Here is a 21,854-nt window from a genome sequence, read left to right as displayed (position 1 = left end):
CAGTGCCAGGAGTTTTTCCAGCTGATTTTTATACCCTACACAACTATTTTGTCAGGGTATTATAGCTTTGTGCAGCCACAAGAGTTTGTAACGCCGCAAAATATTGGTCCTAGACCCATCTTTAAGTATACCGATCCTTCATATCGTGACTAGCCGAGTCGATCTAGATATATGTTACCGTCTGTCCATCCTCTGTCCATTATAATTTGTAAACACAATACAGGTCACAGTTATGGACCAATCTTCACGAAATTTTGCATGTAGAATGAGTTCTGACCAATGAAGACCCCTATGATTGATGGTAAAGATCGGTTAATATTTAGGGGGTGAAATGAATCAAATACATAATTTTTGTCAGTTTTTCTGGCCGTTCCAGAGGCCACAATTATGGCCCAATTATCGCTTTTTTACATGGAGAAGGGGATCGGGCCAAAGAACAAGCATGTCTGTTTTGATAAAGATTAGTCAATATTTAGCGGTTCAGATGGAACCTGACTTTTGTGTGAAAAATGACAAAATTTTTATTCTATGGCGCGTAGAAGGATATAGACCCGATAAGTTGATAGTAGTATATCCAAGAGGAGTGGTTGACCTTTAAATTGATACCAATTTTATGGTTGTATGTACTCGGATGTGGGAGTTTCAATTAAATATTTACAGGTGCTTACATATTCAAATATTACTAAAGGTCGGAAATATAACGCTAATCGCTTTGAAATTTTCCATGAGGATCCTGGTATAGTCAATGACAATGACCTAAAATTTTCGCTGATGATTGAATTGAAGTGGACCGAAAACTTAATTATTGTGTTTTTCGAGTCGACCTACAAGCCACAATTATAAGCCGAAAATCGCAACAAAACCCACGAATATGGATACCAAATAAATTGATACCAAATATATGGTCGTATTTACTCAGATGTGGGAGTTACACTTAAATATTTACAGGTGCTTACGTATTCAGACATTATTTAGTAACCCATTACCACACAGGACGGCGGAAATATAGCGCTGATTGCTTTGAAATTTTCCATAAGGATCCAGGTATGGTCAAGGACAAGGCCAATAATTTTCGGTGACTTTTGTTTGTGTTTTTTTTTTCGAATCGATCTATAGGCCACAACTGAAAGCCGAACATCACAACACAACCCACGTTCTGGACAAGTAATTAGAAGGGCTGTACTGAATACTAGTCATATTGTTTGACGTCTAGTCGGTCAAGAGGGTGCAAATATCGCGAAATATTTGCCAAACTCAGAATATAGAACCGCGCAAAGTTATATTTTCGCGGTAGTCATATGGTCGGCCCCGTCCGACTATACTGCTCCGCTCATTGGTTTTTTCATAAGTTCGAAATTTTTCCATTAATGAAATTTCTAAATATTTTAGAGGAGTTTTTTTTAATGCATTGCCAGAAAAGGTTTCGGGCTGTTTTTCTTGCGTCAAAAACAGGATTTGTTTGCGTTTCTAAAAAAAGGTTTCGTATACTTAACATTATCAGCAAATTTCAAACTCATACGCCCCGAGGGAGTGATGGAGTTTATTCCCAACATCTATGCAGGGCCAGGAAGTTTTCCAGCTGATTTCTTTTTCATACCCTTTACCACTCTGTGGTACACAGGGTATTATGTCTTTGTGCATGTGTTTGTAACAGGCAAAAGGAAAGGAGATAGATCCATGGGTCCTTTTGAGAATATGCATAGAATCACTGTCTGAGTCGATTTAGTTGCTTACTTAGACTATAGTAGCATTACTGTCTGCAGTGTTGCCCTATACGCTGCGTTTTTCACATCAGTAGCATTACGACGTTCCTGATCGTACCATGGATTTCTTGATGGTGGTTTTTGGTACCCAAGTGTTGATTTTGCTGCAGTTTGTAGGGAGTGGGCAATTCTTAGCCATTGTGCTTCTATACTATTATCGGGACAAGAAGTGTTTTCGTCATGCAGGTGGGCAAGTTGAGCGGAATAGGCCTCGGCTACCTGTTGTGTTTGCATTTGTATATGCATGTTAAATTGTAAACAAAGTACAGGTCGTATTTATGAACCGAATTGAATGAAATTTGGCACCGCTCACTTACTTGGCACAAGGACGAACCTTATTGAAATTGGGAAAGTTTGGGTCAGGTTTAGATATTGCTCTCGTATTTATCTTCTTCCCACTTTCGGTAAATGGGGCATCAACGTCCCTATATATCTTACGATTTGCACAAAATTTGGCATATCATACTGAATTGAGCCCAGAATGATGTGTGTAAAGTTTCGGGAAAATCGGTTCAGATTTAGATATAGCTCCCATATTTATTTTCTTCCGATTTTCGGTAAATGGTGGCCAAAAGCCGCTATATTTCCTTCTATTTACACGAAATTGTACACTGCGTATTGAATTAGGGCTAGAATTTTGTATGCAAAGTTTCACGAAAATCGGTTTGGATTTAGATATAGCTGTCATATGTATGCTCGTCCGATTTTCGGTAAATGGGGCATCAACGTCCCTATATATCTTACGATTTGCACAAAATTTGGCATATCATACTGAATTGAGCCCAGAATGATGTGGGTAAAGTTTCGGGAAAATCGGTTCAGATTTAGATATAGCTCCCATATATATTTTCGTCCGATTTGTGGTAAATTGCACATCAATGCCTCTACACTTCTTTCGATTTACACGAAATTTGGCATAGTGTACTATGTTCAGATTTAGATATAGCCGATTTTCGGAAAATAGTGTACCAAAGCCTCTCTACACGAATTTGTGCACAGCGTATTATATTAAGCCTATTATGATGTGTGGTAAGTTTCGTGAAAATCGGTTCAAATTTAAATATAGCCACCATAATGGGCTATCATGTTGTATGCAAAGTTTCATGAAAATTTGTTTGGATTTAGATATAGCTCCCATATATATGCTCGTCCGATTTTCGGTAAATGGTGCACAAAGCTCCTATATTCCCTTCGATTTACACGAAATTGTGCACAGCGTATAAAATTCAGCCTGGAATGATGTGTGTTAGGTTTCATGAAAATCGGATCAGATTTAGATATAGCTCCCATAAATATTTTCGTCCGATTTGTGGTAAATTGCACATCAATGCCTCTACACTTCTTTCGATTTACACGAAATTTGGCATAGTGTACTATGTTCGTCCGATTTTCGGAAAATAGTGTACCAAAGCCTCTCTACACGAATTTGTGCGCAGCGTATTATATTAAGCCTATTATGATGTGTGCTAAGTTTCGTGAAAATCGGTTCAAATTTAAATATAGCCACCATATAGATGTTCTTCCGATTTTATGTAAATGGTACCCTAAACTCCCAAAATGTTTCCGTTTAAGACGGAATTTGAAACACCATAACGTATTGAGATTATAATGATGTGTGCTAAGTTTCATAAAAAAGAGGCCTCCCTAAATACGTCGATTATACTAAGACTCAATTCTGGATCCATAAAAATTTGAATTTGAAATTTTTGAATTTAAATTTCTATATGTAGGCCTATTCTGTAACTTTTTTAATATAATATTAGAAATGTAATCATTTTGTATTATAAGAGAACTAAAAAAGCCTAATTTTTTTCTTTGTAGTTTAGTTGGGATGGTTTTGGATTCTAATACAAATAATAACAGAAATGGGATTTCTTTACTATTACTTTTATATATATTCTCCAGCAAAAACAATTCTGTCTAAATATTCAGCTGCTACTTTTGTACGAAATGTATTTATTTGTAAAAAAACAAATTGTATTTTTGATGATGGGCCCTTTTGCTTCTCCAGAAAAAAATATATATTAAAATAAATTGTATCCTTTACCACCTCCTAATCCTGTTCCTTTCCCTGTTACTGCCCCTATTCCTCCCTTCAAAAATCCTTTCCCTTCTCTTGACTTTACTTTCTTTCTACTCAATTTCTCTAAACAAAGCCTTTCCTAATTTCTTTTATCATTTTTTTTAATTTTATTTTTTTACAAAGTTAATTTGCGTAACATTTTTTAATTTTATTTATCTCCACCATATCCTATCTTTTACAACTTATTTTCTACACTTCCTTCTTTCCAGTGTTAATTTAATATGTCAAAATTTTTAATTTTTTTTGTTAATATTTTTTTGAATTGTTAATTTCTAAACCAAAAGAATCTGTTATATATGTGTTTGCTTCTTTTTTTATTCCTTCCGCTTTTTTAGGTTACTATACGCCGTGATCAACAACGTCCTCAATTTATAACTGAACCGACTGAAACAACGCCTGTACGTAATTAACACACCAAACCAACAAATACACACTCACAACCACTACTCACACCTACTACTTATAACCCCTACTTATAACCTATCTACCTTGCTCTCGTACTCTCTCTATATCTCTCTTGTACTATCTGTTACTCTTTTGCTATAACCCATCTCACCAAAAAAAAAAAAAAAAACAATGTAACAATTGTATTTACACACAGACACACACTACTACCTACTACTCACACTCCTTACAACTATGTTGCTAACAAACTTCTTCTAGTTCCAAAATACATACCAGTCTGTCTATTGTCGTCCTTCCATACTCCTATTGTGTTGTCCCTTGAACTCGTTGTATATTGTCCATTAGACTAAGGAGTTGTCACCCACGTAGCTGCGGGGTGACTCCTCCGGGTGTTAGCACCCACCTCTAAAATCATAATCCACAGCAGGTTGTAGTTATGCTTTGGTTATCACAGCTATTGGTGGTGTTGGCCATTAGATTGGTTCCTGTTGAGATTTCGGTTGTTGTAGACGTTTCTGCTTTTCTATATCTTCTTCTTCTTCCTTCGTAGCTATGTTTAAGTGTGCCACGTAGTCGTTATGGTTAATTGGCATATACAGTTATAGAATTTCATTAAAATAAATATTTTTATGGGAATTTATCTTGCAGATAATATTAATTATATAGTAATAATTATATGTGTATATATGTATTTTATTATGTAGATATATAATATACGAGGATGGTATGATAATGGTAAGACAATTATTTAATTTTATTAAAAAAATAATATTTTTTAAATAAAACCTAGAAGTCTTGGAATTAAATTTAAAATTAGAAATTTACAAAGATTTCAGGGGCTCTGAAATTATATTTCCATTAAATGTAGGTCATTTGGTATTAATTTTTATATAATCACAAATTCTCCGCTTATGTTGGCCCTTAGAAAATAAAAAGTTAAAAAAAATCTCCGATTGAAAAACAATGCCTGGGTTGGTATTTGAAAGTGTACCCATCCATCGGTGCGTATACGTAGTGTCAATAATAATACGTCACCTGGAACAGACTTTCAAATGTACGAGATTTGATCTAAAAATAATCGTTGCAGGTCTGATGTTAATGGTATTGTGGGTACGCTTCTCACCAGAATTCACTGTAATATTGCATTGTAGGTTATCTTTGGGTGGCAAATCGTTCTATCAAAAATTATTTATATTGACCCAAGTTTCAGGGTAGTATTTTTACACATTTTTTCATTTCAAATTGGGTGGAAAGTCTTCTTAACAGTCAATATCGGTCATGATTGAAAAGAAGTATTCAATAAAAAACCCCAATGCCTTGGTTGGTGTTTGAAAATGTATACATCCGCCGGTGCGTATGAATAGTGTCAATACTAATACGCCACCTGGAATAGACTTTCAAATTTACGAGATTTGATCTTAAAATAATCGTTAAGGTCTGATAAAAAAGCACCGTGTGATTCATTTCTCATCGTGTAGAAAATCGCCCTACCAAATGTTTGCAATATTGACCTAAGTTTTGGTGTATATCCCATATAACGATACCTCTATTATTCGGAGTTAATGAAATATTGGGCACGTGTCTCAACTGATAAGACGATAATATCGCATTTTAGGTTCTCATTGGGTGGCAAATCGTCCTATATTGACCCAAGTTTCAAGGTAGACATCATATAACGTTTCCTCCGGAATTTCGGAATTTTTACAATTTTTTTCCATTTCAAATTGGCGGTAATTTAATATTTTGGGTGGAAAATCTTCTTAACGGTCAATATCGGTCATAATTCAAAAAAGAATTCAATAAAAACCCCAATGCCTGGGTTGGTGTTTGAAAATGTACTCATCCACCGGTGCGTATACGTAGTGTCAACACCAATACGCCACCGGTGCGTATGATTAGTGTCAATACTAATACCCACTCAATAACAGAATTTCAAAAGATCAAATCTAAAAACAATCGGTAAGGTTTGATAAAAACCAGTCTTGTTCATTTCTCATTGTGTAGAAAATCGTCCTACCAAATTTTTACAATATAGACCCAAGTTTCGGTGTAGATACCATATAACGATACCTCTATTATTCGGTGTTTATGGAATTGACGATAATATTGGATATTAGGTTGTCTTTGGGTGGCAAATTGTTCTATCAAAAATTAATTATATTGACCCAAGTTTCAGGGTAGACCTCATATAACGTTACCTTCCGAATTTCGAAATTTGTACACATTTTTTTCATTTTAAATTGGGTGGAAAATCTTCTTAACGGTCAATATCGATCATGATTCAAAAGAAGTATTCAATAAAATACCCCAATGCCTGGGTTGGTGTTTGAAAATGTACCCATTCACCATAGTCTCCATATAACGTTACCTACCAAATGTCGGTGTTTTGCATTAGAATTGTAAATTAGTATTTTGAATTCTCACTGGGAGGAAAATCTTCTTAGCAAAAATCGGTCCATATCGGTCCACTTTTAGGAATAACCCCCCATGTAACGGTACACCCAAATATTCAATATTTTGGTAGCATTTTTTATTCAAATTGGCTGTAAATTGGTATTATGGGTTCTCATTGAGTAGAAATTTGTCCTGCCGAAAGCTACATATATCGATCCACGTTTTCGTATAGGTACCACATAACGTGACCACACCAATTTCGATACTTTCAAGGTTCGGTCCACATTTTTCGCACCGAAGTAGTCGAGTAGTTAGGCCTCCCGCATTCTGATGATGATACAGAACAAATTCTAAATAAGTCCATGTTCTCGCAAGTACACTCATCTTGGTTTGGCTGTAATTTGGCATTCTGGACTCCAGACGAATATAGAAAACTTGAATACCCTAGCCTAGGCTATTAAATTCAGCATTTCCACTTGATTTTTTATTTTATCACAAGTTATATACTCCTTGTATCTCTTGATAAACTATTATATCAAAACTACCCTGCTTCTGTTCGTGATTGACAAATATTTATCCTTTAAAATATTATCGTCCTGTTTGGTCCTTTGTAATATAATCGCCTTTTTCGGTGCTTTAAAATATTATCGTCCTGTTTGGTCCTTTGTAATATAATCGCCTTTTTCGGTGCTTTAAAATATTATCGTCCTGTTTGGTCCTTTGTAATATAATCGCCTTTTTCGGTGCTTTAAAATATTATCGTCCTGTTTGGTCCTTTAAAATATGACCGGCTTTTTTGGTCCTTTAAAATATAAACACCTTTTTTGGCCCTTGTTTAAAAAAATCATCGTTTTTTTTTTATTCTTAAAAAATATTCTTCAAAAACATCGTCGCCCTGTTTTGGTCCTTGAAATTTTTTCTTCAAAACCATCATCCCCCTGTTTTGGTCCTTGAAATTTTTTCTTCAAAAAATCATCGCCTTTTTGGATCTTAAAAAAATATTTTTCAAAAAATCATCGCCTTTTTTGGACCTTAAAAAAATATTTTTTAAAAAATCATCACCTCTTTTTTCCAAGGTAGCTCTTGAAAAAATATTCTTCAAAAAGTCGTCGCATTGTGTAAGACCTTAAAAAATATTCTTCAAAAAGTCGTCGCATTGTGTAAGACCCTAAAAAATATTATTTAAAAAATCCACGCCTAAGGTAGCCCTTGAAAAATGAATCTTTAAAAAATCCCCGCCTAAGGTAGCCCTTGAAAAATGAATCTTTAAAAAATCCACGCCTAAGGTAGCCCTTGAAAAATGAATCTTTAAAAAATCCACGCCTAAGGTAGCCCTTGAAAAATGAATCTTTAAAAAATCCACGCCTAAGGTAGCCCTTGAAAAATGAATCTTTAAAAAATCCCCGCCTAAGGTAGCCCTTGAAAAATGAATCTTTAAAAAATCCACGCCTAAGGTAGCCCTTGAAAAATGAATCTTTAAAAAATCCACGCCTAAGGTAGCCCTTGAAAAATGAATCTTTAAAAAATCCACGCCTAAGGTAGCCCTTGAAAAATGAATCTTTAAAAAATCCACGCCTAAGGTAGCCCTTGAAAAATTAATCTTTAAAAAATCCACGCCTAAGGTAGCCGTTGAAAAATGAATCTTTACAAAATCCACGCCTAAGGTAGCCCTTAAAAAATTAATCTTTAAAAAATCCACGCCTCATATAGTCCTTGAAAAAATATTCTTTAAAAAATCAACAAATTTTTGATCCTCATTTTCTTTGCATTTTTCTGTAGTTGTTCGGTCAAGGGATCTTCCATCTTTGCGTATAATTAATGTCATTACTTATACGCTCCCTGAAACAGTATTTCTAATATGCATAAGCGATCATCCAGTGTTGCGTATACGTAATGTCAATACTTATTAATAAAATATCAATTATCATACCATCCTCCTCTTAGCCTCTAAGGAATTTTAGATAAGATTTTCTTATATGTCAATTATATTATTCTAATGGTCATAACACACAATGTTTCTATCTAATCGTACACAATCTTCTATAATGTGTTACTAATTAACCCCCGACAAACCTATTGTATTATTGTCGCCCAGCTAATAGTGGGGGGGTACTGCTGATGCGATACGATGGTACCTCGGGAGGTGTACTGGTGTTGGTTATCATTTATGTTTATTGTTTTGTGTAAGATTGTGTGTTTTATCGGGTGTTGGGTTTATGTGTGCAATTCTCTCTCTATCTGTGTGTGTGTGTATGTGTAAATATCTGTGTGTATGTGTAAATATCTGTGTGTATGTGTAAATATCTGAGTGTATGTATAAATCTCTGTGTGTGTGCCATCTTTATGTGGGTTTGTAGTGTCACATATGTAAGAACGAACATTTAATATAATATTGTGTATTTTTTATTTCTGGTTCCAGTTTTTTTTTGCCCATTAGCGACTCAAACGAATAACAACAACAACAGCAAATTGTCTACAGAATATCATTTTATGAGTGTTAACATGTGTTTGTGTCCTGACATTCTATGCTTATGGCATTTATATAGTTAGCCATAGAAGGATTCTATGAATCCTTGTTGTCATCCATTGTTCTACTTAAAATGGTGTTTGTTTGGCGGGGGAATATAAACCCCCTTACTAAGCATTTCTACCAGTTTTAATTTTCCCTCCATTGTTTTTCATATTTTTTTGTTTTTAATTTCTCTTTTATTTTGGATTTATAAATATAACGAAAAAAAAATCGCACACACAAACACCACATCTACAGAGAGAACAAGTTGAATGCTTACGGCCATTTCTCTGGGTACTCTTAAAAAAACGTTCACTTTTTTATTATTTATTATATGGAAAATAGAAACAACACCACCAACAACAACGAAAATAGAAAAATAACCCATTTTTAATTATAAACAATTACATTTTAATTAGTTACACTTGGTTTAAACAATTTAATTAGCTGCTATTTAGTTTCGTTGGTTTTGGGAGGGTATGATTTTGTGTGAATATTTCTGGTAATTAAAATTTAAGTAGCTGTTGTTGAGCGGGATTTTTCCCCTTTGCAATTCTATGTCAAATAGGTTTTTTTTTATAAAATTTCATAAACGGTAAGTGGTCAGATGCTAAGTGTTAAATTTTGCGAAAAAAAAATATATACACAACAAAAATGAAGAGAGATAAAAATGTTGATTGCCACAGGGGCGTATGACTGATGTCAACACTTATACGCAACCAGTTACTTAATCAATTGCAGTATTATACAGGAAGATATAATATTTTTTATACGAATACGCGTTGAAAAATATTTTTTAAAAACCTTCACGCCTTGTATGAGTCCCTGCAAAAATATTATTTAAAAATCAACGCCTTGTTGAGACCCTGAAAAAATATTCTTTAAAAACATTCACGCCTTGTATGAGTCCCTGAAAAAATATTCTTTAAAAAATCCACGCCTTGTTGAGACCCTGAAAAAATATTCTTTAAAAAATCCACGCCTTGTATGAGTCCCTGAAAAAATATTGTTTAAAAACATTCACGCCTTGTATGAGTCCCTGAAAAAATATTCTTTAAAAAATCCACGCCTTGTATGAGTCCCTGAAAAAATATTCTTTAAAAAATCCACGCCTTGTTGAGACCCTGAAAAAATATTCTTTAAAAAATCCACGCCTTGTATGAGTCCCTGAAAAAATATTGTTTAAAAACATTCACGCCTTGTATGAGTCCCTGAAAAAATATTCTTTAAAAAATCCACGCCTTGTATGAGTCCCTGAAAAAATATTATTTAAAAAATCCACGCCTTGTATGAGTCCCTGAAAAAATATTCTTTAAAAAATCCACGCCTTGTATGAGTCCCTGAAAAAATATTCTTTAAAAAATCCACGCCTTGTATGAGTCCCTGAAAAAATATTCTTTAAAAAATCCACGCCTTGTATGAGTCCCTGAAAAATATTCTTTAAAAAATCCACACCTTGTATTAGTCCCTGAAAAAATATTCTTTAAAAAATCCACGCCTTGTATGAAAAAAATATTCTTTAAAAAATCCACGCCTTGATGAGTCCCTGAAAATATATTCTTTAAAAAATCCACGCCTTGTATGAGTCCATGAAAAATATTCTTTAAAAACATTCACGCCTTGTATGAGTCCCTGAAAAAATATTCTTTAAAAAATCCACGCCTTGTATGAGTCCCTGAAAAAATATTCTTTAAAAAATCCACGCCTTGTATGAGTCCCTGAAAAAATATTCTTTAAAAACATTCACGCCTTGTATGAGTCCCTGAAAAAATATTATTTAAAAAATCCACGCCTTGTATGAGTTCCTGAAAAAATATTCTTTAAAAACATTCACGCCTTGTATTACTTACTTAGCTGGCTTGTGATAGAACTTTCGTTCCATAAGCCGAGCTTAAAAAGATTACCAGGCGCAGATTTTCCAATTTGAAAGACCATAATCGGTAAAGTTGTCTTCCACTTGGTCTTTCCATCTTATTCGTGGCCTTCCCCTTCTACGGGAACCATCAGTAGGCTCGCTTTTATATGCCTTTTGAGCTGGGGCATTCTCATTCATTCGCACAACATGGCCTAGCCATCGTAGTCGTTGCAGCTCAATACGACTGACTATGTCGATGTTCGCGTATAAATTGTAAAGCTCGCGGTTCATTCGACGCAGATATTAACCGTCGACACAGATCGGCCCGTAGATCTTTCGGAGAATTTTTCTTTCAAACACTTCAATACCTGCCTCATCTGCTAGCGCAAGTATGCATGCTTCAGATCCAAATAACAGCACGGGTAGTATAAGCGTCTTGTAAAGTGTGCGTTTGGTCTGGCGGGAGGTGGCCTTGTTTCTAAACTGCTTACTTAGACCATAGTAGCATCTGTTGACCATCACAATCCTCCGAATTTCAAAACTGATATCATTCGTTTTATATATGGCGGTACCAAGGTATACAAAAATATTTAACTACCACAGTTCTCAAGTTCCACAGTTGGTCCGAGTCTACTGGACGTCTTGGTCTTCTCGCCGTTTACTGCCAGACCCACTTCGGCAGACTACTTCTCAATTTGTTCAAATGTGGCTGTTACCTCATGAATTTTCGACCCATTATATCGATGTCATCGGCATAGGCGAGTAACATGTGTTGTTTGGTTTACAGAGTGCCATTTCTGTTCACTTTTGCCTCTCGTATGACCTTTTCCAGCAGGATGTTAAAAAGGTCACACGACAAACTGTCACCTTGTCTGAATCATCGTTCGGTATTGAAGGGCTCCTATAGGTCCTTTCCGACTTTAACTACTGACCTTGAGCCACTTAATGTTATCCTGCATAGCCGTATTAATTTTGTAGGAATGCCGAACGTAGATATGGCTTTAAAGACCTCTGAGCGGATAAGGCTTTATAGTCGACGAATAGATGGATTTGTCGATGTGTTTCGATGTTGTCGGTATTTTCCAGGATTTGGCGCAGTGTGAAAATATGGCCAATGGTGAACTTACCAGGTCTGAAGCCGCATTGATATGGTCATTCCATTAGCTTCAGTCGTTCACACAGCACGTTGGATAGCACTTTATATGCGATGGGAAGGAGACTTATTCCTCTATAGTTGGCACATATCATATTGTCTCGTTTTTTGTGCACGGGACGCAGAATGCTGAGGTCCCAATCATTGGGCATGCATTCCTCTAGCCAAATTGAGTTAATCAGCTGGTGCATGCTCCTGACCAGTATCTGACCACCAGTCTTGAATAGTTCGGCACTTGCTGCTTTATTGTTCTTTAGCCGATTAATTGCTTTTATGACCTCATCTTGGCTAGGTGGTATACACTCTGTACCATCATATCTTATTTTTTCTGGGGTATCTTCTTCACCGCCACTATTTGATACCAGAAGCTTTTCAAAGTGCTCCTTCCAGATCCTCAACACGCTGTCTGTATCTGTCACCAGGTTTCGTTCTTCATCTCTACAGGAGGATGTGCCTACACCAAAACCTTCGGTTTGGTGTTTTACTCGTTGGTAAAATTTCCGGACTTCATTCTGACTCCTGTACATCTCGATTTGCTCACGCTAACGTTTTTCTTGTTCTTTCTTCTTTTTTCTGAAAACACGTTTCTCCTCTCTCCTTTTCTCCCTATAATTCTCCATCACATTACGTGTTGCTACTCTCTGCAGGGTTGCCCTATTCGCTGCGTTTTTCACATCAGTAGCATTACGACACTCCACGGATTTCTTGATGGTGGTTTTTGGTACCCAAGTGTTGTGTTTGCTGCAGTTTCTAGGGAGTGGGCAATTCTTAGCTATTGTGCTTCTATGCTATTATCGGGACAAGAAGTGCTTTCGTCAAGCAGGTGGATAAGTTGAGCGAAGTAGACCTCGGCTACCTGTTGTGTTTGCAGCTTTTCGACGTCAAATTTTCGTGTTGCATTAGATCGCACCTTTGCTGCAACATTAAGACGAGTACGAACCTTGTCTGCTACAAGGTAGTGGTCCGAATCGATATTCGCTCCTCGGATCGACCGAACGTCTAATACACTGGATGAATGCCTTCCGCCTATCACAACATGATCAATTTGATTTCTCGTTGCTTGATCAGGAGAAATTCAGGTGGCCTTGTGTGAGTCCCTGAAAAAATATTTCTTTTTAAATCCACGCCTTGTATGATTCTCTGAAAAAATATTTTTTAAAGAATACACGCATATGTTGGTACTTGAAAAAATATTTTTTTAAAAAATCAAAAACATTTTTTTTAAAATCAAATCATAATTTAAATTATATCGTAGGGGCGCGCGTATAATTAACGTCAATGCTCATACGCAACCTTGGCAACATAATTCGGTTAATATAAATCTGTTGGCTCCCAAATTAACATATATTTATAAAATCGGTGTGGTTTTTAATTATGAACCGTTTATGAAATTTTATTTCAAGAAAAAATCTACATTTTATGTGTCTTACTTTTAGAAAATATTGAATAAAAAATATTTGTAGATACAAAATAAATAAAACTATAGTTTTTATAGAACTTTATAGGAAATAGGTTTATCTGATTTTGTTCCAGAAAAAAACAATGTCTAGTGTTAATTATTTATTTGTTTATTATGACCATTGTTTATAGTTTTATATAGTTTTTAATTATCAATTTGTGATATTGTTATTATTTTTTTCATTTTCTTGTTACAATTAGTCCAATTTATTACCATTTCATTTTCATTAAAAAGAAGTTTTGTAATTTTTTGTTCTTTTCATTTTGTTACTAATGTCCAAGTATAATCATGTAGTTGTCCGTCTAATATTAATTTGACATTTTTTGAAAAAAATTAAATAAAATCATTGACAACAACAAAAAAATCCAATCCAAATTTGTCTTTGGCAAAAGTATTTTTTTAACACATATCCTTTTTTCATTCCCCGATTCTTCTTCTATAGTTAATGCGTGCGGCTACACGTAAACCAGCCAATGATACAAACAGTTCAACTGTTGCAATTGGAGGTGGTGGTGGCCAAACATCACCCAATGACATACCACTGAGTAGCATGGAAACAAATCGTTCCCATCATCCACGTGAGGAGGAATATAAATCCGGCATTTTGGATCAAATTGCCTATGGCATAACGGGTGTTGGTGGTTTTATCTATCAGAATAGTTATATATTCACCAATGTTCTGATGATGGTAAGTAATGTGAAGAGATTTTTTAAATTCATTTTTGAAAATATTTTTTTAAAAATCCATGCCTGCTGTGGTCCTTTAATATTTTGTAAAAACCCACGCCTTGGTATGGTTTTTGGAAAAATATTTTTAAAACATCTACGCCTTTATAACCTTTATTGTCCCTCCTTTTAAACTCTCCACTCTTCCCTTACAGGCCTGGTCAATTATCTATCACAGCTGGCTAACATTTGTCCTGCTGCTGTGGGCCAATGTTTTGTGGATGATACCAAATCAACGCAAGGCCATGATGCGTTCTAGTCTTTTTATTGTAATTTATGCAGAGTTGTTGTTAATTGCCCAATATATTTACGGCATGGATTTGACAAACGACGAATTGCCCTCCAAAATTAAGGTAAGCTCCAAAAAAATCCATCTAAACGATTTTAATAACTTATTTATCTTCTTTGTTTACATTGCAGATAACCGGCATTAATTTACAACAAATCGGGTTTGAACGTCCCAAGGACAACGATATGCAACCCTGTGTCCCGTTAATAGTTAAAACCTCCTTCTTGCTAATGTTTTGGGTAACGATGCGTCAATTTTTCAAGGAGAAAACGGATAAACGTCGTGATAGTACCTTGGCGGATATGTTCGCCCCGTTGCATTTGTCCGTGCGCTCATCGGCAGTGAATGGTGATGATGCCGATGGTGCTGATGCTAAGAAAACTTCAAAGTTCCTAAAGAAAATTGGCACCGTTATTAAGAATCTCTTGGTTCGACTATGGATATGGTTATTGATTTTGGTCATATTTCTGTGTGCCATGACGGGTGACAAAATGACCGGTTTTCGTATTTGCTATATGGCCCTCTTCCTATTCTTTTTATTGGTATTCCAATCGTCATCGAAAGCCTGGGTAAAGTTGATGTATGGATTTTGGTTGTTCCTCATCTTCTATGCCATGTCCATATTGATCCTGATTTATACCTATCAGTTTGATAAATTCGATCAGTATTGGAATGATTATTTGAATATCTCCAAGACATTGTGAGTATATGACAACCCCAAACCCTTTAAATTCTTTTTCGATCTTATTTTAATCTAAATTTCCTTTTCATCATTCTAGACAAACGGACATTGGTCTGGAACGTTACAAGACCAAAGATTTACTGCTGCATTTCATATCGCCCACCATTATCGTCATTCTAACCGTAATACAAGTTCACTATTTCCATAAACGTTTTATTGCCTCAATGAATCAAACGCCCGTCGTCGAAAAGCCCGGTCCCGATCAACAACAACGTCAACGCACCAAAAGTGGTTCCCGTCCCGCCGACTATGAAATGAAAGATTTCACCGAATCGGCCGGTGAATTGATTCGTCTGTTCTTGAAACGTTTCCGCCAAAAGGCTGAGAAATTACTAAAACAATTTAAGGGTGTTTTCTGGAGCATTTTGGAATTACATTGGATTAAAGTGGTTTATATAACGGCATTTGTATGTGCTGTTAGTGAGGTAATAAACAAAAGCAAAAAATCAACGAACTTACGCACGTTTTATGGAAATTTTAAACGAAAACAAAAAAACTCAAGGGGCAAATTTTTATTACTTGAGTTTGGAGATTGCTATAAAATCGGAAATCAGTTACTGATTTTATAGATGTCTTTTGGGATTTTTTACTACTAACCAATAACTACAGAAAAAAGGGAAATGTGTTCAAAATTAAATACAAATCCTTTTCTTAAAAGGCTCTGAAATAATATCATTTAAAAAATCCACTCCTCAAAGGAGACCCTAAAAATTTTCTCCAGAAATCCATCTATCCAAAGGAGACCATAAAAAATATTATTTAATAATCCACTCCTCAACGGAGACTCTCCTCAAAAGACCCTGAAATAATATCCTTCAAAAAAAATCCCGTCCTCAAAGGAGTCCCTAAAAAATATTCTTTCAAAATCCTCTCCTCAAAGGAGTCCCTAAAAAATATTCTTTCAAAATCCTCTCCTCAAAGGAGTCCCTTAAAAATATTCTTTCAAAATCTTCTCCTCAAAGGAGTCCCTAAAAATATTCTTTCAAAATCCTCTCCTCAAAAAATCCTCGCCTTGTAGAGGTCGATGAAAAAATATTCTTTAAAAAATCCTCGCCTTGTAGAGGTCGATGAAAAAATATTCTTTAAAAAATCCACGCCTTGTTTGGATCCCTGAAAAAAATATTCTTTAAAAAATCCTCGCCTTGTTTGGATCCCTGAAAAAAATATTCTTTAAAAAATCCACGCCTTGTTTGGATCCCTGAAAAAAATATTCTTTAAAAAATCCACGCCTTGTTTGGATCCCTGAAAAAAATATTCTTTAAAAAATCCACGCCATGTTGAGACCCTGAAAAATTATTCTTTAGAAAATCCAGACCTCTAATTAAATACAATTTTATTTTTATTTCCGATTGACAAAATTTTGAACACATTTCTCTTTTTTTATAAAAAAAATATCCCATATTCTCCTTTATTCAAATATCATAATTTTTATATCACTATTTCCTCCTCTATTTTTTATTACTTCTCCCTCAGGTATCCCTACTCCATGTACCCTTCATTGTATTGTGCGTTATTGGTGTCATCTCCAATGTACGCATGCGCATCTTTTTCAGTCGTGTCATCTCGTTGGTAGTCACTCTAATTGTTCTCTCAAAAATGATCTATCAAATTGCCTATTTGGATCACACGAAATATAATGCGGAATGTGTAGAAAATGGACAAACGAAAATTGTCGGTAACAATGCCGAATGGTTTGGCTTGTTTAAGGCAAATTCTGAAACTGGCCTAATGGGTCTGCTAAAGAAATATATAATTTATATGGTAATCGCTACACTGCATGCTGTCATTTCTCTACGTCAATATCAAATGCGTCGCCTGAAGGGTACCCAAAATGATCCCTTACCTAAAGTGCCATTCCCCGAAGTGACACGTGAAGATGCCGAAAAGAAATTAGAGAGTATGATTAAATATTTACTGAATTATGGTTTTTATAAATTTGGTTATGAGATTTGTATGATCGCATTGGTATCCACTATAACCTATCGTCAAGATATTGTTGCGGTCGCGTATGCTGTTTGGTTGGTGCTGTTGCTGATATTCAAGCGGAAGAAGATTGCCCATTTCTGGAGTGTCTTTCAGATATTTATATTGATATCGATTATTGTTCAGTATATTGTTTTGGTACAATTGCCACCGACAATGTGTACAAGTAAGTTATGATCAATTTAAAATTATAATATTTGTGAGGTTATGTTTAAAAAAAAAAATATTTTTGAAATAGTCCCTGAAAAAATATTCTTTAAAAATCCACGCCTGGAAAAAGTCCCTGAAAAAATATTCTTTAAAAATCCACGCCTTGTATGAGTTCCAGAAAAAATATTCTTTAAAAAAATAGACGCCTCGTAAAGGTCCCTAAAAAAATTCTTTAAAAAATATACGACTTGTATGAGTCCCTGAAAAAACATTCTTTAAAAATCCACGCCTTGTATGAGTTCCAGAAAAAATATTCTTTAAAAAAATAGACGCCTCGTAAAGGTCCCTAAAAAAATTCTTTAAAAAATATACGACTTGTATGAGTCCCTGAAAAAATATTCTTTAAAAAATCCACGCCTTGTATGAGTCCCTGAAAAAAATATTCTATAAAAATCCACGAGTTGAATAGTCCCTTATTTAAAAAATCTAAAACATTTCAATCATAACCTCACATAATCTGGAAAATGTATTCAAAATGAATTTCTTTATTTTTTTCCAGAATACATCTGGGAAGGATCACCATTTTCCGATTCCATACAACGATGGGCAATGTTGCCGGGTCACCTGAAATACGATCACACCAAAAAGTTAATATTCGATTTTATATTACTGCTCTTGGTGAATCGTCAGAAACGTGTCTTCTCCATTGAGAATATACCCAATTTCCCGGGCGGTAGCAATCAATCGGTCGTCAAGGATATTGCCAATTTGGGCAAAGTTGAATTCGTTAATCCTACTCATGATTTCCTTTCTCATATGCGCAATTATTTGGATATTTTCAAACATGCCATTCTGTGTGGCTTCTATTGGGTAACTTTAGCTGTGGTGTTTTTGGCTGGTACCAGTATTGCAGACTTTTTGGCTTTGGGCTACTTGATCGGGGCCTTCTTCTTTTTGTGGGAAGGTTCTGATTTCTATTTAAGGCCGATAAAATCCATAATTGGCCTATGGAAAATTCTGATAGCCTATAATGTGGCAAATATTGTGATAAAAACATGTTTGCAAATGGCCGGATGTATGTTCATGGAAACGTTGGTGACCAATTGTTGTTGGCTCGTGCACATGTTGGGCATCAACTGTGCCAGCAAAGGTCCCTCGGCGGTTGATGTCAACGATGATAATGATCCGGAATGCCCTGCCACCACAGTACAAGTTGTCCTACTATGGGATTCGATATGTTTTGCCTTCCTCATATTCCAATTGAGAATATTCAAATCACATTATTTCTGTCACATCATCACCGACACAAGGGCGAATAACATATTGGCATCAAGGTGAGGAAGAAAGGATGCATTTTTTATTATTTTGCCAATGAATAAAATTTAATTTAAAATTTCTTTGTTTTACAGAGGTGCCGAAATCATTGAACATCTGCGTCAAAAACAAATCGAAAAACGCCAAGAATACGAAGAAGAGGTCTTGCATAAAATCAAACGTAAAATGGAAAAGATCCGTGCCACCCAACAGAAAATGCTTAGACCTTTGGAGAAACCCACACACTTTGATGGTAAGTTGGTGGTAGTTTTTTTTTCAAATTTACAACTGATGATTTTGAGGATTCCGGAAGAAATATTATTTTTTTTAATTGGTTCCTGCTGAATGATTTGGTATGTTCAAATGGTTTACAATTTGTATATATGCGTTTTAGCCAGAAAAAAATTTAAATATCTTGATAAAACCTGTTCATTATATTGAATATTAAAAATATTAGAGTTTAAACATTACTACCTAATCATAGATGTATGTGTGAGTAAGTCATATAAGGACATAACTTAAATAATTTTTGAACAACTTGCTGATGCAAAGCAGGTCGTTATAAAGACCAATTGATCTGTATAGAGACCGCAGGTCTTTATAAAGACCAATTGGTCTGTACGGAGACCGCAGGTCTTTATAAAGACCAATTGGTCTGCATAGAAACCGCAGGTCTTTATAAAGACCAATTGGTCTGCATAGAAACCGCAGGTCTTTATAAAGACCAATTGGTCTGTATGGAGACCGGAGGTCTTTATAAAGACCAATTGGTCTGTATAGAAACCATTAGGTCTTTATAAATACCAATTGTACTGTATAAAGACCACAGGTCTTAATAAAGTCCAATCGGTCTGTATAGAGACCGAAGGTCCTTACAAATACCAATTACGTTATAATTTCTCTTAAACTTAATTCACTTCTGGACAGTGAAGTAGACCAATGATTCTATGTTTTAGACTTCGTTTTTTTCATATAGTGCCGATTTATATATTATTCAAACAGTAATTGAGGTTATGTTTAAATATTTTCTGTTAGTTATAAAAAATGAAAAGCAATAATCCTTAAATCGAATCAAATTAAAAAATCAAATTAGGCTTTAGACGAGCATCAGATTATTTGATGCATACCAGCAGTTCTCAGTCATGTAATGATGGTTCCGGTTACCATACCCCAAGTGGCGAGAGAAAATCCGGCAATGACAATGGATCAATTGCTAGTAATAGTAGTAAAAGCAGCAGTCGAAGTAACAGCAGCATTTCCGACAATGAATTTGATCTCAATTTTTCACATGAATATGAAGAAATTGGTGCGGAACGTAATACCATGAATAATAATATCGTATTACCACAAATTGAAATAGAAGGAATGACACCGCAGGTAATAAGAAAAAAACCCTATTAAAAATGGCATCACCAATTTTAAAATGCATATCTGTTCTGAAGCCCACAACACCCTCATCCGATGTATTGACAATGCCATTGGAGGGCTATTTGGAGGCACCACGATTATCATGCTATTCACAAACCCATTCGGATATGTCAAGACCGAAATATTCACGCAACAACTCGGAGGAAGAGGAGGATGGATCAAGTGATGTGTTTACCACAACGGTAGCGATTTTTTGGGTTTATTTTATCAGGGGTTCAGTTTTTGTGTTAAACTCTGTTAATTTGTTTTTGTAGAATCCCAAACCAAGACCTTCACCCATATTATTATCCGTTAGGACGTTACAAGATGATTTAAATAGGAGTGCAGCCAGCTCTCTGATCTCTTCGAATTTTACTCGGGAAACGTCATCATCGTTGAGACGTAACTCATCAATAAGACGTCGTCAATCATCGGTAAATGCTGTATCATGGAATGACAATGTGTCGGTGCAACAAGAACCGGCCAGCAATTCTTCAGCCTCGAAGAAAAGGCCAGCAGCAACAGCACCAGATGATGCAGAACAGGTTACCATGCGACGCCAGCGTCTGCTGCATCGTCGCCATCAAAGTGTGGGCAATGCCAAATATTCCAATGATGATCAACAATCACAAAAATCGACAAATCGTCGACGTTCCAGCTCATTGTGGTGGGCCCAAGAAGAGGCGGCCAAGCGCAATGCCCAACGTCCCTATAGCTGGGGTCCGGCTGGTATGGATGTTTTTGCAACCGATTCTTCGTTAATGTATAATTCATCGGCTGTCTACCAATGTGATCTGCTCTTGCTGCATGGACAATGTACACACACACACAGAAATTTTTGTGGATTGGTTTTTCCAACTTGTTTTTCTTCACCTCTTCTTCTTCTTGTTTCTTAGAAAATACATTTTTTGAATTTTTGTTGAGAAATTTGTAAAAAATGAAATAAAAAATTCGTTTTTGGCGCTAAAAAGACCGTGGCCACTTTTTTATGAATAGTTCTGTTTTCTTTCTCTGTAAATATCACCGTTTTTTTAATAATCTTTGGTTATTTGCGGGACTTAAAAGCGGAGGACTTCTTTTGCAGATTTGTTTAATGGCAAGCATTGAGGATAAAATTTGATCGATTGAATTAAGAAAACCTATTAACGTACTCACTGAACCCATTCTAAGGTTTTTAATTTTATCGAATCATGTTTTCTCCTGCGATTTCCGTAAAACAAATTTCACCTCTTAAATTACAATGGGTGCGAAAAATCTAGTCTCCAACAAAGGCTGTGTAAAAAAACAATTTTAGATAACTTGGAATGCCCTAACAAAAAACCTAATAACACATTTTACTTCTCAATGTTCGGAATTTAAATTTATTTATATATTTACAATTAAAAAAACATAAAATCTCACACCAAAAAATATACCAAAAATTGGTATAACTATATAATCATGGAATGACAAACTAATAGTAGTTATATGGTAACACTGGATGTAAACACCTATCCAGGCTGATAAAAAGTTTTTTCTCTCTCCCTTAAAAAAACAAACAAAGCTTCTTTTGTACAATATACAATTTAGTTTTTAATTTGCATACAATTTTTCTTATATGCTATTTATTAAAATTTATTTTT

At 35.2% G+C, this 21,854-nt stretch overlaps 1 protein-coding gene across 1 annotated transcript in view; it reads left to right on the top strand.

Annotated features, from left to right (window-relative positions):
* LOC133322350 (piezo-type mechanosensitive ion channel component) overlaps positions 1 to 21,854 on the top strand; it is a 53,011-nt gene that overhangs the window by 8,491 nt on the left and 22,666 nt on the right. Inside the window, exons 9-16 of the mRNA XM_061531347.1 lie at positions 4,182 to 4,244; positions 14,064 to 14,309; positions 14,503 to 14,700; positions 14,768 to 15,336; positions 15,416 to 15,803; positions 16,852 to 17,527; positions 18,071 to 18,845; positions 18,921 to 19,078. Of these exons, the coding sequence (XP_061387331.1) occupies positions 4,182 to 4,244; positions 14,064 to 14,309; positions 14,503 to 14,700; positions 14,768 to 15,336; positions 15,416 to 15,803; positions 16,852 to 17,527; positions 18,071 to 18,845; positions 18,921 to 19,078 (3,073 nt within the window). The remainder of the gene's footprint in view (positions 1 to 4,181; positions 4,245 to 14,063; positions 14,310 to 14,502; positions 14,701 to 14,767; positions 15,337 to 15,415; positions 15,804 to 16,851; positions 17,528 to 18,070; positions 18,846 to 18,920; positions 19,079 to 21,854) is intronic.

This window comes from Musca vetustissima, unplaced genomic scaffold, assembly GCF_032173495.1.
Source record: "Musca vetustissima isolate MV318-11 ecotype Yass unplaced genomic scaffold, APGP_CSIRO_Mvet_v1 utg10834, whole genome shotgun sequence".
Classification (NCBI taxonomy): Eukaryota; Metazoa; Arthropoda; class Insecta; order Diptera; family Muscidae; genus Musca; species Musca vetustissima.
This window is presented reverse-complemented; position numbering and strand designations above follow the sequence as displayed.